The sequence below is a fragment of the Nicotiana tomentosiformis genome, chromosome 4 (assembly GCF_000390325.3).
Source record: "Nicotiana tomentosiformis chromosome 4, ASM39032v3, whole genome shotgun sequence".
Lineage (NCBI taxonomy): Eukaryota > Viridiplantae > Streptophyta > Magnoliopsida > Solanales > Solanaceae > Nicotiana > Nicotiana tomentosiformis.
The window spans coordinates 109,965,012-109,979,374 of record NC_090815.1 but is presented as its reverse complement, the minus strand read 5'-3'; the positions used below and the strand labels follow the sequence as shown (position 1 = coordinate 109,979,374).

General features: G+C 32.6%; 1 protein-coding gene across 2 annotated transcripts; it reads right to left on the bottom strand.

Moving 5' to 3' along the window:
* Positions 1-1,942: 1,942 nt before the first annotated feature.
* Positions 1,943-6,725, bottom strand: LOC104102683 (auxin-responsive protein IAA8-like). 2 transcript variants are annotated; one of them, XM_009610469.4, is made up of 7 exons: positions 6,501-6,725; positions 5,214-5,651; positions 4,970-5,136; positions 4,657-4,883; positions 4,388-4,529; positions 3,193-3,254; positions 1,943-2,413 (listed from the first exon to the last, which is right to left on the bottom strand). In XM_009610469.4, exons 2-7 carry the CDS (start codon positions 5,616-5,618, stop codon positions 2,376-2,378), a joined length of 1,041 nt encoding a protein of 346 aa, XP_009608764.1. In that variant the 5' UTR covers positions 5,619-5,651; positions 6,501-6,725; the 3' UTR covers positions 1,943-2,375. The 2 variants fall into 2 exon arrangements, with proteins under 2 accessions (XP_009608764.1, XP_070056257.1); XM_070200156.1 differs by having other exon boundaries at positions 5,214-5,635; positions 6,486-6,598.
* Positions 6,726-14,363: the final 7,638 nt, after the last annotated feature.

Below are 14,363 nucleotides of genomic sequence, written 5' to 3'. Positions count from 1 at the left end.
TCCCTAAACTGTTGTTAATCACAGATTGCATGTTGCTGAATTGATAGTAGTATATTCGTAACTCCCATATCATTAAAAAATATAGTAAGGCGTAGAGCTGTTGTTTAATATATAGGGCGCAGTGGTTAGCTTATTTTTATGACACTTGACATATTCATCTATTTAAGAGAGGTTTCTTTCCTTTTTACTCTTTTTAAAATGGTTTTCTGGTAGTAATTGCAAATGAAGAATAGGTTACTTTTTTCCCTCGATAAATAGTGAGACTAACCTATCAGAGTTGCTTTAAGAGAAACTAATTTTCATATCACAAATGAAGATAAGGCGTGTAACAAGAATTAGATACGGATCCAGACCTATCATTTATTACAATTTTAATGAAGTTTAAAACACAAAATTTATGCTCTCCAAAGTTATGAGTTCATTTTAATTCGGCGCCTCTAATCTACATTCTCCACCATATTCTTCTAGATAGCATTCAAAACGCTGCTGAAAAAGAAAATTTTAACAAAACACCAATAAAAAGACTGCCACAGTCTGAAATGTGGTTGGGTTACTTCCCAACATCAAAAAATGGGGGTCTATTACTAAACCCATATCCTTCCTCTGTATGCAGTATCTTCATCTGTCAATTATCTGACTCAGACTCTATCCTCCACAATTGCTGAAAACTATGCCATTTAATAAAACATTTTAGCCCATTGGACTTGCTTGTTATCCAAATACCATTACGTATAGTAGTTCCATTTGTTAATAACCTGCCTTTCTTTTATTAACAAGAACTAATTGGACAATAATGGTGAGGTAATTTCAAATGTTTACAATCGCAACACCACAATCTGAACTATTTACAACATCAACGATAATTGGTACCCTTAAGCCCCGAACTAAACTTGCAAGAAATCGAAACTATTATCAGCTAATTAGTTACGACAATCCCAAGCTAATTGAAATCAACTATATTAAATTCAACAATATTTGCACTAATGGTAAGGTTCTGCAAAAATAATATTAAAGTATGGGAAATTGAAAGGTTGTAATTGGTATAACATCCCCGACTATTTCAGGATTCTCCCAATCTTCTGCACAGTTAATAGTACGGATTCAATTGTTGGCATTGGAAAAAGCCTCAGAACTGTGTGTGAAGAAACAAATCTTTCTTTCAAGTGTCAGACGAGCAAATGTGAGCTACACAACCTATTAAGTAGAACGAACTTCCACTATCCCAAGCACAAATCTTGTCCTTTATGTCAAACTATTACATGGACGTATTCAATTGCCAAGAAATCGGATCTTATTACCAACCATGCAATTTTCAACGAAAAGCCAAACCCAACTTAAAATAAAATTCTGCCATGTATAGTTGAGTTGGTTGGAGAAACCTCTCATCACCTCAGTGGTGACAAAACAATTTGGCCCATATTTCACTAATAATAATTATACTGTTTCAATAATGCAACCTACCTATCAAAGGAGAGCCATTGCTATTATGACTAACACATTCAAATAAAGGAAATACAAGCATCTAAGGATGTGGCCGAGCGAACAATGAAGTAAAAATAAAAGATCATGGAATATCATAATTCAAATTTCTAACATTGGCAAAAGAACGGTTGACTTCTTTTTTTCCTATCGGTATACAAAACAATGTGATGTTACATACACTAACGCCTTGTGAGTTACGTTGAAGGGTACATGGCCTTTCAAGACAAACACAATAATGCAGTGGCCTTTCTAAACAAACCATATATTTTGACGTGTGCTCCCTATACAATACCTGCAAAACTGTTTCTAGTAATTCAAAGCTACATCAACAAGGATTCGGGTGAAAGGTTACTTTCTACTTTTTATGACCTGTTTAATGATAATCCTGCTTATCGCCAATTAATGACCACATAGATGCAATGGTGAGATTAGAGATTAGAGAAGTCAGAAAACTAGGACCTGATGAAATGTGAGAGGGACACATTTATTCATACAGAGAAATAACAAGTACTTGAGTGCACACACATACCGGATCAAAATAACCACAAACTTGGTCTTGAGTACACACTTAAAACAAGCAATACACTTAACATACTAAATTACCTCTAGAAGAACTCTCAGTTCACCACACATTAGTTTGCAGACAAACTCCAATATCAAAGGGTCTTTTTAATAGACAAGATAAAGGGCTTAGACGACATTAATTACTCAAATATGAGAAACACCAATGGTAATTAGGTAAAGCATCTACCCATGCTGTGCTGTCCAGGACCAACAACCAGCCATTGTTAATGCTTTAAAAAGGATTCGAGTTTATGAGTCTCTTCACCCTTTCTCCGTTTCCTTTTATACCAGTACTGATGGATGGATAGCTTTAATCATGAGTAGATAGGCTAATTCCTGCTCCGGCATTTTTCCATAGCCCTTGGGGCTGCACATATAAATGCACAAAAGTTAGTGGCAATGTATCATGTTTCTGGAAGCAAACGTCAATCAAATCTTTAGATGCAGGAGTTGGCTATTATAAAGATTCAAGCAGTATCAAAAACTTTACTAGACTTGCATATTAACACATATTAACGAGTTTCTACCAAGTTAATCATCATCAGTCTGCACAAGAATCAGCTTATGAAAATGGATAACTGGGTAAACATTTGCGGAAATTTGATAGGAGCTTAAATACAGGCCTAGGAAACAAATTGCACTTCATAATGTTATCGATGCACTCTCCTTAGATGTACAATAGCCTATTGCTTTTGTCCTTTTGGTTGTGGGGGTTAATTAACCATTCCCCTTTATTCTCCATCTCACAACAGAAATGCAGAATGCCCTATAATTCCGAGCAACTTTCTTGAGATAGCTGGGGTGAGAACAACTCTAAACAAGCATTCCATAACCTCTAATTATTTCTTCTGTAATATCTTTTACATGTCATACAACCTAGGTAATTCTGTTTGAAAACATATTACTTCAACAAGGTTCGTGGATAATCAAACAGAACTTGAAATGTTGAAACCTGATAAATTTCTGTTTCACAGTTTGTATATTTCTACTTTACCACCAAGTGGCAAAATACAATACTAGAGATATGTACCCTGAGAACATAATGGGGAGAGATCAATGAGGAAAAGGTATTTCCTTTACGTTTTTCATAGTGTGGATGACGTAGACTAATAATACATAGTGTGTTCAATAAGAAGTGATACTCACCCAGGCCAATGGCATCTGAACCTTTCATGATTCTCAGCCTTTTACAGGTATCAATAAACATCCTGCAATATGCCAATTAGGAATTAAAAAACATCGCCACTATCAAATATACAAATTATCAAACAGAAATTACATTCAAAAAGATTCATTACAAATAGTACTATTGGTACTTTTATTTGGTTCAGGAGGCAACAGAATCAAGAAAACAATTTGTTCGGGTCAATCATTATTATAGTAGACTCACATACCTAACCTTGAAAAAGAACAAGAGAGGAGATAGAGCGAGAGAGGACTAAATCTCTGTTCATACATACTGAATAAAGTTACAGTCACACGTTGGCCATGGAGGCAAATCTAAATGAAGCTGTGGAAAACTTGCAGAATCATGTTCTGCATCATAAGATTATTCTTTTCCTGACTGTAAGATTAGAATGTTGTTTAACTGTTACAGTGTAAATTATAGAAAACAGAAATACTAATAATTGAACTTGTATGAAGCAAGGGATGAATGTCACATATTGATGATTAATTGGATTTTCTGAAAGTGGCGAGTAGGTCAATAGTATGTTGCACGACATCACAATAGAATTTGTTAAATCATACATGCTAGAAATAAGACAACAATTATCGATATAAGCATAGCAGATAATTCTCAGTCAACTAGCTTCACAGTCGCAAATTTCTAAAAAGAGGCAAACACACAACATGAGATGATAAAATTGACCACATAGTATCTATTTACAGATTCTTAATTGGTCAAATTGAAGTGGTGGAGGGACCTTGTTCCAGGTGCAAAACGGTTCAATTGCGTGGTTTGCTCCCAGTAAAAACTCATGAATATTTATAACTTTGGCCGCCTTCTCCCTGAACCCTGCTATAAGGTGGGGTTTCTCACTAAATTAGGAACTATTGCAGCAGTAGCAGCTGGACTTTCAGTTACAGGACTTATCTAACTTGCTTAAGATGACATCCATATAGTCTAAATAGTAGATACATTCCCAGACCTGGAGCAGTGTTGCATTTATTAGTTGCATTGAGTGACATGTATAGACTACATTCACACACTACATGTGTTCAATTCCTTTTTTTCCAAAGGAAAATGCAGACTACCAGGAAGTATTGGGAAAAAGTGTTGATATCCACAATATGGAACATTTCTTACAAAAAATATATATATGAACAAGCAAGAGCTTACTCCCAAGGGACATCACCGACAAGCATCCAGTCACCATCTTTATCCTCATAAGTGAGTACATATTCAGATCCATGAAGCAAATCCTTCAATTTGCTCTCACTTAACATCTCCTTCCCAGGAGCTCCATGAGATCCATATTGACCTGACATAACAGGGAAATAGCAGTAACTCGGACATTGCATATATCTTGGAAATAAATATTTTACGTTTTGAGCCAATCAAGCCAATCACTAAAAGATCGAACTAGTTAAGGCTTCACAATAGCTTACCAATAGTAAAACAGCTAAACATCTTCTCGAGAGCAGAAGAGAGCTCCTGGTATGCAGAATAGTTTCTGAGGTCCACTTTCCTCAAATAAGGAGCGCCGTCCATGCTGACCTTAATGAAAAGAGCTGGTGATCCAGCTTTTCCGTCCACCTCTTCATTGTTCTTTGAGGTAGAGGCTAATGTATTCTTTCTGAAAGATCGAATGGGTGGCCAACCAACAACCTGTGCCCTGAAATTAAGCAAAGATCACAGATTAGACACTTCCACAATCAAGTCCAGATATCTCACTTTGTTCTCTTAACAGGAAATACTCACTTGGTAGCGGGGGCACCGCTGCCTACACGGTTTGAAGCCCCATTCACAGCAGAAGTCCTCTCTGGAACTGTATTCTGATTAGTTGCCTCTTTCATTTTTGGTGGTTGAACACGTGAGGTCTCCTTAGTATCGCCTGCTTTCACACCTGAATTCGGCATAAATTTTCCCTGTAGAATAGATTTAGTAACTTCAGTTACAGCTTTACCAGAAAATCAGTATCCTTAGTAATGACTCAATTATTCACCTCTGAGAATCCATCCATAGCATCTGAAAATCCTCGTTTGTTGCCAGTAACAACTGTTTTCTGTGATACAGCCAAAGCACTATCTTTGGCAGGGTGCAAGGGAAAAAGCAGCTTCTCGTTCGAGGCCAAAGGGCAAGTCTCTATGCCCCTTTCGGGAGAGAGGGACCCAGGGAGCCCGAGCCTGAGCTCAGTTGCCTTGAGATTTAATCCACAGGCATTATTGTCCTCTGATGAGGTGGAAATTGTACAACTGTCCACCGACGAACAATCAGAAAGCCCCATATAGTTTCGCTCTTTAAGTTCTGATCCTTTCTTGCATATACTTCCTAAGGAGGCCGAAGAAGCCAGTAGAGTTACATTACTCTGGCCCTCCTCCTCCCTAACATCAAGGAGTGGTGGAGACATCACAATTCAAAATCACACTCCAATACTTTTGCACTGCTCATTTCAAGAAAACAAAATCATTACCTTACTCTCTTCAAAACAGAATATCAAGTTCAACGACTCAATTGACGGCTCAGACATAGAAGTAGTTTACAACAGTACAACACAAGGAGTGGTGGAGACATCACAATTCAAAATCACACTCCAATACTTTTGCACTGCCCATTTCAAGAAAACAAAATTATTACCTTACTCTCTTCAAAACAGAATATCAAGTTCAACGACTCAATTGACGGCTCACAAACATAGAAGTAGTTTACAACAGTACAACACAACACAACCCCCCGTCCCCCCCGTCCCCAAAAAAATGAAGTGTTCAAATGGGTTTGTACAGTAGGTGTTGAACAATGTACTTTAAACATGTCTGGACTTAAATGTTTTTTTTTTTTTTGTGGATAAATAATTAGCGAGGTAACTTTAGCAAATATCACATTACAGTAGCAGCAAAAAGAAAATTCCTCTTAAAGCAGCCCTTTCTTTCAGAAAATCACCACCAAAGAGAAAAAGAAAGATCCTACGCAAAACCACATAAGAGAGACGACAAAAGAATATTCTCCATTACAAAAAGGAAAAACATAAAATAGAAAAGAAAATCACGAAACAGAAAAAAAAAAATCCTTTACTTAACAACAAGTATATGAAGCTCAAACAGGAAATATAATTGATTTTAACCCACCAAATAAAAATTAAAGCTTCAGCAGCAGATCTACAAAATCATATGAAACAGAGTGCACATAGATAACATGCAAAGGAAAAGGGAAGCGAAAGTCAAAATTTCAAGAAGAAAAAACCAAGATTAGTAGTTAAAAAAATAAATAAAAAAAGGACTGAAAATCTTCTAACCTGTAAACCAAGCTATTGAATTGATCTCTGAAGAAAAAACCCAAGAAGAAACAGAAGGAAGAAAGATAAAGCAGTAGCAGCTGAAGAAGAAGAAGAAAGAAGATGATGATGGTGGAGTAGTGAGGTTTTGCTTAGAGAGAGAAAGAGAAGAGAGAGAAAGAGAGAAAGAAAACTAAGGACCCTCCATTTTGGCAGACAGTAACAAAAGCTTATTTGCTGTCCTATGTGAAACCTCTATGCTTATTTTAAAATAAAATAACTTCCCTAAAAGAAAAATAAAAAGTAAAGAGTAAAAAACAAGGGGGTAAGGTTGTTCTTGGGGGGTGGGCAATGTGGGATAGGAAAAGGGAAGGATAAAAGAAAAAGACTTTTTGTGCTTTATTACTTCGGAGGTGTTTTGGTTTGAAGAGAAGATATACTGAGATTAACTGTTGCGATTAGTTTTATTAAGATTAATTATTAAAATTATTTTTTATTAATTATTTAGTATGTTGTATTAAATTTGAAATTATTAAATTTAATGCTTATTTTGGGATAATTTATCCTGGTTTACTATTCCATTATATGGCAGGTACAAATTATCTCGCTATTATTTTTCATTTTAATATAACTTATTCGAGGATTAGTAACCAAATAAGAAACAAGGTAATACTAAGCTTTATCCCGAAATTATTTTTACTTAAATTTTCATTAAGTGTGAAAAAGGTTAAACATAATTATACCTACTTATCTTTTTGGATGGTCTAAAAAGAGTTAAAGTCCCTTTGGATAATCTTAAAGATATACCAGGTGTCGAGAGAAAAAGAAAAGATCAAATGCATTGATTAAAGATAAACATGTATTTAAATGACATTTAGGTGTTTTTATGTAGGAACTAAAAAAAAGAAAATTTTTAGTAAGTTTTAGTGATAAAATTCCAAAATAAAATAATAACATCTCATGATTAGGTATTAGTTTAGCAATTTCTAATTTCTAACTTGCACGATTAATATAGTCAGATCATATTTTTTCAATTTGCATATCTAACTGATATTTTTATATGTTGAACAATCAACTATAGTTTCGAACAGAAATTTATTTTGTTAGATACAATATATTAAGAAAATTACCACTAAACGAGAAAAAACTATGCAATTTACTACTGTTAATTCTTTCAGTTTACATTTATACATAATTCTGTAATTTTTCAAAAGAATTTTGGGTTTCCAAACTTTTTATACAAAAGGATATTGTGACCTCTTAGAATTTTGCATTACTCCTTGAAGTTCGATTATGAAAGAAGCTGTATTTGTGGGTATAGTCAAAATAAACCTCATCTTCAACTCAAACAAAGTCACATAGAGAGTGGCTCTAGTCAACCTTTTATCCACAACTTCAAATATTAAAAAAAAAAAAAAAAAAAAGGAGTCAATCCTTTTTATTCATTTTCCTTTTTGGTTCTTTTTCTTTTTGGTTCTGAAAGCCAGCGAAAAGGTTAAAACAAACAAATTCCCCCTTATATTTTTTTTCAAGCCCGATATTTAAACTACAAACTCCCTTTTTATAATAATAGTATTACAACAAATTTATTAATCTCGATTGTTGTAAATTATTATACAGCCGATCATATTCACTATTTATTTTTTTTAGTCATATACATGAATTACGTATTAATTATACATATATAATACATATATTATACTTTCACCATCTATTTTTAGTTTAATCAATTGGGTGGACGATTATTTGGCTTAATTCTTTTATAAATTACCTCTCACATGCATAATTATTAAATTTAGTAGCTGATCTAGTTAGCATGTATCATATTGGTTCATATATTAAGAAATTAATAAAATACTTATAAATATTTAATAACGAACATAAATATTATTATATTTCAGTTGAGATCGCTGTATGACAGTATAACTTATAAATTTTAAATTCTAAATATCTTTAATTAAATCACTTAGCCTATTAAAACTAGGACAGATAAATATAAATCACCTAAACTTTTCTATGAAGAATCAACAAAAAAAAGAAAGAAAAGGAGTCCATGTACAGAACAGATACAATTGACCTGACCAAAGTACACACATAAACACATACTGACACACATGTGATGAAGATAGATCTACAATAGAAAAGATCAAGAGTAGAAAGGACAGAACCCCCCCCCCCTGAACCTCTTAGGTCAGTTTCATATTTCCAATTTTGTCTAATTATGGACCAAAAAATAAATATATTAGGAAACTTTACCCAAAATAGTTATCAATGATTCTATATTGTCCATTTCCACCCCCCAAATTTCACTTGAGATAAATTCCAATCCACCAAATGTCCTAATTTTTTTTAGCATTGTTTCATCCTTTCTTTTTCACCCTTCAGAAAACTTTATAACCATTTCTATGATAAATTCTATTGGCAAACGAAGTTGGAGGACAAACCATTTTCTGGAGGACTAGAGCCAAAAAAAGGAGCATAATAATTACTATGGTAGACAAAGAAAAGCAGGCCTTGCTTTGGCCAATCCAACAATTCAACCACTCCACTCATTACTCCTCTTTCTCTTAAAAAAATATTCCACCATTTCCATTTTATATATATCACATGTTTATTCTCTTAAACAGTCCAAAAATATATTTATTTAAACTAATTGTAAATTACAACACTTGTATGTATTTTTGAAATATACAAATTTTACATCAAAATATTTAAAAGCTAAGTCCTTCACACTAAAGTGTAAATAAATGATCTTTTGCGAACAATTAGTTATAATGAGGAAATAAAAATTATTTTATATTTGTCATCTTTCCATGCATTCCACCTTATATTCCTTCAACCAATTTTGCTTTTGTTCATTACCATTCATGTCATATTTAGCGTCTAAATGTCAAGGTATTCCTTTAGAAATAAAATACTAGAAAACAATTCGAACAAACTACAGAAATATTTGTTGGATTAAAAAAATCATAGTTTTGTGTATCATAAATACCCCTCCAATCACATGGGTGACAAAAATGGGACCCACGGGTAAAATGCCGCAAGATGCTTTGGCCCTAGCGCAGGCGTTCGGACAGTTCGGATTGCATATTAAAATTTTGGTTTGGATTTTCGATTTTCTGATCGAAGAAATGACAATTCAAATTCATTTCAAATAAGTTCGGATTGGATCGGATTTTTTAAATTTGGTTTTGGATTAATTGATTTGGATATTTTGAATTTTCGATTTTGAGCTTATAAGTTGAGATTTTTTTTTTTTTTTTTTTTACAAAAATGAATATCCAAATGAATTACTCAAGTTAAATTGACTAAAAAGTTTTTCATTCTCACCGCAATCATCCAAATAAATTATTCAAGTAATGAAATTATTATCCAAAAAATACAATAGAGACATTAATACAGCCGATAAGAAGTAGAAAAGAAGTAGAAATAATGAAACTATGTCCAAATAGAAAGTATTCCCACAGTAACTTAGTAATTAATATTGAAAATATGAAATAATATCGAATTAATAGGGTATTGAACATGTATTACTATTGACATATGAATAATGGACTAAATATAAAGTATAAGAATTTCGAATTTTCGGATATCCAAAAATTCGAAGTACCAAATTCAAAATCCAATCCGAAATCCCAAAATTTTAAAAATTAAATCCAAGATCATATCCGTAATACGAAAATCCAAACCAAAAATTCAAAAAAAATCGGATTTCGGTTTGGATTTCGGATTTGCCCAAACTATGCTCACCCTTATCAGGGGCGGCCCAAGGGTCAAGCCACTAAAACAAAGGCTTTAGGCCCCCAAATTTTGAGGGCCCCATTTTTTTTTTTCTACTCGTATTTGTATTGAGACCCCGACTAATCTAGATTCGTACCGCGTAAGACCTAGTAAAAGAGAGAACATATTTTAACAGGATTTTTTTTAACCACAGGACTCGAACCCAATATATTTAATTAAGGTAAGTTGGATCAAATACATCTCACAACAATCTTTAGTGGCATAGTCTAAATATATTGGGTATGTTAAAATAAAAAATAAAATATTTTATAAAAATTCAAGATAACTTTTAATTTAGTAGTGATGTAATCGTTTGAGCAAAAAATGCAGAAAGAGAATCACTCCCCCTAAACCCTTGTCGCGAATATAAAACTTTTCATTATTTAAATTTTACGAGTGACATCATTAGTGAGGTATCTATATGAATTTGGTTCTATTATCTAAGATCAATAATATCTTAGGAGAGACTAAATTATTTATAAAAAAAACTATTAACAACTGATGTTAGGCCAAAATTCTATACTTTTAGCACATTACTCGCCTTATATTTTGTTGGTTTAAGTGAGTTATTGCGCGACAATTGCGCTAAATTGTGTTGTTCTATGTGTAAAAACATCGGAATGAATCATCGATGTTATGATAATTTTTTTTTTTCCTTCTGAAAATCCCCAAATTAAAAATTGGCTTTAGGCCACCAATTTTCTTGGGCCACCCTTATTTGGCCCCAAGCCCCCAATCAGGGTAGTCCCCACCTCTAGAGGGTAGAATAGGAAATATACTTCCTAATATCTATTTTTTTCTTCAAGAAAAGCTGAAGAAGACCTAAAGTCGAAAAAATATCCATGAATTTGGGCAACTTTTATGGATTAATTGAAAACAATATTATCTACTTGTTTAAGGGTATTGTTGGACTTGAACGGTGAATCATTTATCTTATGCCTCAATTCATTGTAAGAGAAAAAAGTTACTTTGAGCTTATTATAACCGGGCAACTAACATCATAAGTTCATTAGCAAAATGAATTTGTTCTAATTTCGCAATTGCGGCCTGCATATAATTTTTTTGCCAATATTAATAAAGAATATGAAAAATATAAGCACAAGAGTACGTAAAAAGACTTTTCTTCTACTCAATTATAGTTGGAATTAAAATTTGCAACTACAGTTCCATCATTTACGATTTAAATAAAATATTTTGAATCAAGCGGCCATTCACTCTTTTTTCCGCAAAAGTTCACATGCCCGCTCCAACCAAAATAAATTAAAAGAACAATTTTCTTTTTATTAAACTTAAAGGAAAAAGATATAATTTTTAATCTTAAGTTTTATTCTTTTTTTTCAATGTTTAGCTTGTGTCAAGAGGGAGGAAGTGGTGTTTAAGCATAGACTTTAGGTGATAGGTATTGCTCAATTCTTAATTAGCCTTTTCGATTTTGAGTAATAAACATAAATATTTTTAATATGGAGTCCTTTACTCTTAAAACAAGACTTTCTAGCACAAATGTAAATTATAGCCTATTTGGTTAAATTTTTATTTTTGCAAAAAAGAAGTATTTTATTTTCAAAGTTAAGATATTTGATCAAACTTCTAGAAGAAAAATATTTTTGATAAGTACACTTAGAAGCATTTTTAAAGTTTAGACAAACGTTAATTGTTATTTAAAAGTATTTTTTAAATTAATTAATTAAATAAAACTACTTCTTACTAAATTACTTCTTTTAAATATACTTTTTATAATAAATTAATTTATATATTCTGTATGTTATATAAAAATTATATAAATTTTAAATATTTTTTCTACAATCAAATTTAAATAATTTTTGATGCGGGCTAAAAATAATAATAGAAAAGGAACATAGGCTTTGGAGGAAAGGAGGAGTTGAGTAAGGGTTACGCAGAAAGGGAAGCAATTAGTGAGAAGGATAAGGAAAGGGGGACAAAGCAAGAACAGCAAGGAGGCCGTATGATGTTTATACTCCGACAAGAAAGCGGCATTAGTTTTTCCTTTGCCGGGTCTAGAACGCGACATATAACCTCCTCCCCGCTCACTTCCTCCACCTTCCACCACAAACGCGTGTTTCCAACGATAAGAGTTCCAACTTCCACGATGTTGTGTGTTGAGATGTGCGTATCACGCACTATCAATGAGAATGGATATTTAGCGTTTATGAGGTGCACAGACTCCCTGTTTTAGGTAAATAAATTTAAAATTAATGCTAAAATATTTGGGGGAAAAAAGTCATTAATCATCATTAACTGCTACCACTATCGCACGCTCGGTCTTTTAAGCATGAAATGGGGGTATCATGCATACCATGCCTCCGAAACCTACGTCATTCACTTGTCATCATTGCTCTATCGTTTGTTTTGCTAACTTTCTAAAATCAAAATTATTTTTTCAAGAATAATTTTAGAAAAATAACTTTGGCGAAAAACAGTTTTGTATTTAATTAATTAATTTAAAAATAATTTTAAACAGCAATTATTATTTGATCAAACTTTTAAAAAGTACTTCTAAATATATTTTCTCAAAAAACTATTTTTTCAGATTCTTAAATAATTTCTGTTTCTACTCAAACGTTTTTTTTTCTTCTAAAGCTTAGTCAAACACCTTGACTTTGAAGAAAAAATATTTTTTTAAAAAAAAATATTTTTTTGGCTTTAAAAAAGTTTGACCAAATATGCTACTCGTCGAAATTAGGGATGTCAAATGAGCATATTGGCCACATTTTGAAGAGTTAAAAACGGGTCAATTGAATCAATAAGGTGGGTTATACCCCACTTATCGGTTACTCGGGTCAAAATGAATGAATTAATTTGTGTTAGAGAATGAGTCATAATCCAATATGCACAACTTAAAGAAAAATTATACTGTAATTTGTTACTTGTTCTTTTATAATTCGTCTTAATTATGAAATAAAATTAATAAAAAGCTTTTTCTTTTACTTATCACAACTATATCAAATAACTTAAACCCAACAAATATTTATTTTTCTATGTTTTGATAAGTTTTTTTATGGCTTAATTTGCGCGACATATACATCCAAAATTGATCGTAGGTTTTAGATGGACTATATATCAAATCCAAAATGTCGACCCTGGATATATATATATCAAATCCCAATACGTGCAAATCCGGACGGGTTATATGACAATTTACTAAAGTTAACACCCCTACTTGAAACACCCATATGATTTAACCTATCTATGCTAGCATTGGTAACTATTTTTGCTACCATAATTAAACTGCGTTGATGTGAAAAAAAATTGTAATTTTAAGTTAGAAAGTATCTGAACGTAACGTGCCGCCAGTGATGGGGTCATACAATATTTTGTGTAGAGATCATTCCAGGGGACTGCACAAACAAAATGAAGAGAAAGTGATAATAATGGTGGGATAGAGAATGAGTGAGGGAGAAAGCAAACTTTTAAGCGAAAATGAAGGCATTTGTGGCTGACAAAACTGGAGAAAGTTGCCATGTTTGCTGCACAGAAAAGAGAGACAGAATGAGTAAATATTTATCATTCCTTCTCTTCTTCAGAATCTCATGCTACTCTTCATTTTAGATTCTCCATATTATCACTACTCATGCACTTTGAAAGTTTGATTTTATTTTTATTTTTGGTTGAAGTGAATTAAATTATATTACAATGAGGTTGGAGTTTTACTATTAAACTACATCTTTAATCACAACAAAAACCATATATTATCTACCCTATACGACTTTTATTTTCTTTTTCTTCTTTTAGGCAACCCCTCGTGCAAACTAGTTTAGTTTGCAAATGTTAAATTACTTAGTAGCCATGTAAAAGTAAAATAAGATGAAAGGACGACATCTTCATTTCTATTTGCTAATTAATTGACTAATGTAAGTGTTGAAACATTTGTTAGTGATGAAGTTGAGATTATCCTTGGCTTGTATAACTAATTTTGGATATTTGATTAGTGGATCCCATCACATAGATGTACTCTTGCGTATGCTCTATGCATTCTAGAAACTTTATACAACTAGCACCAACAATCAAAAAGAGGAGTACTAATAAAAGAGATGATTTTCATCAAGCAAGTAAAGAGAAAAGAAAAGATTTCATCATCATTACATG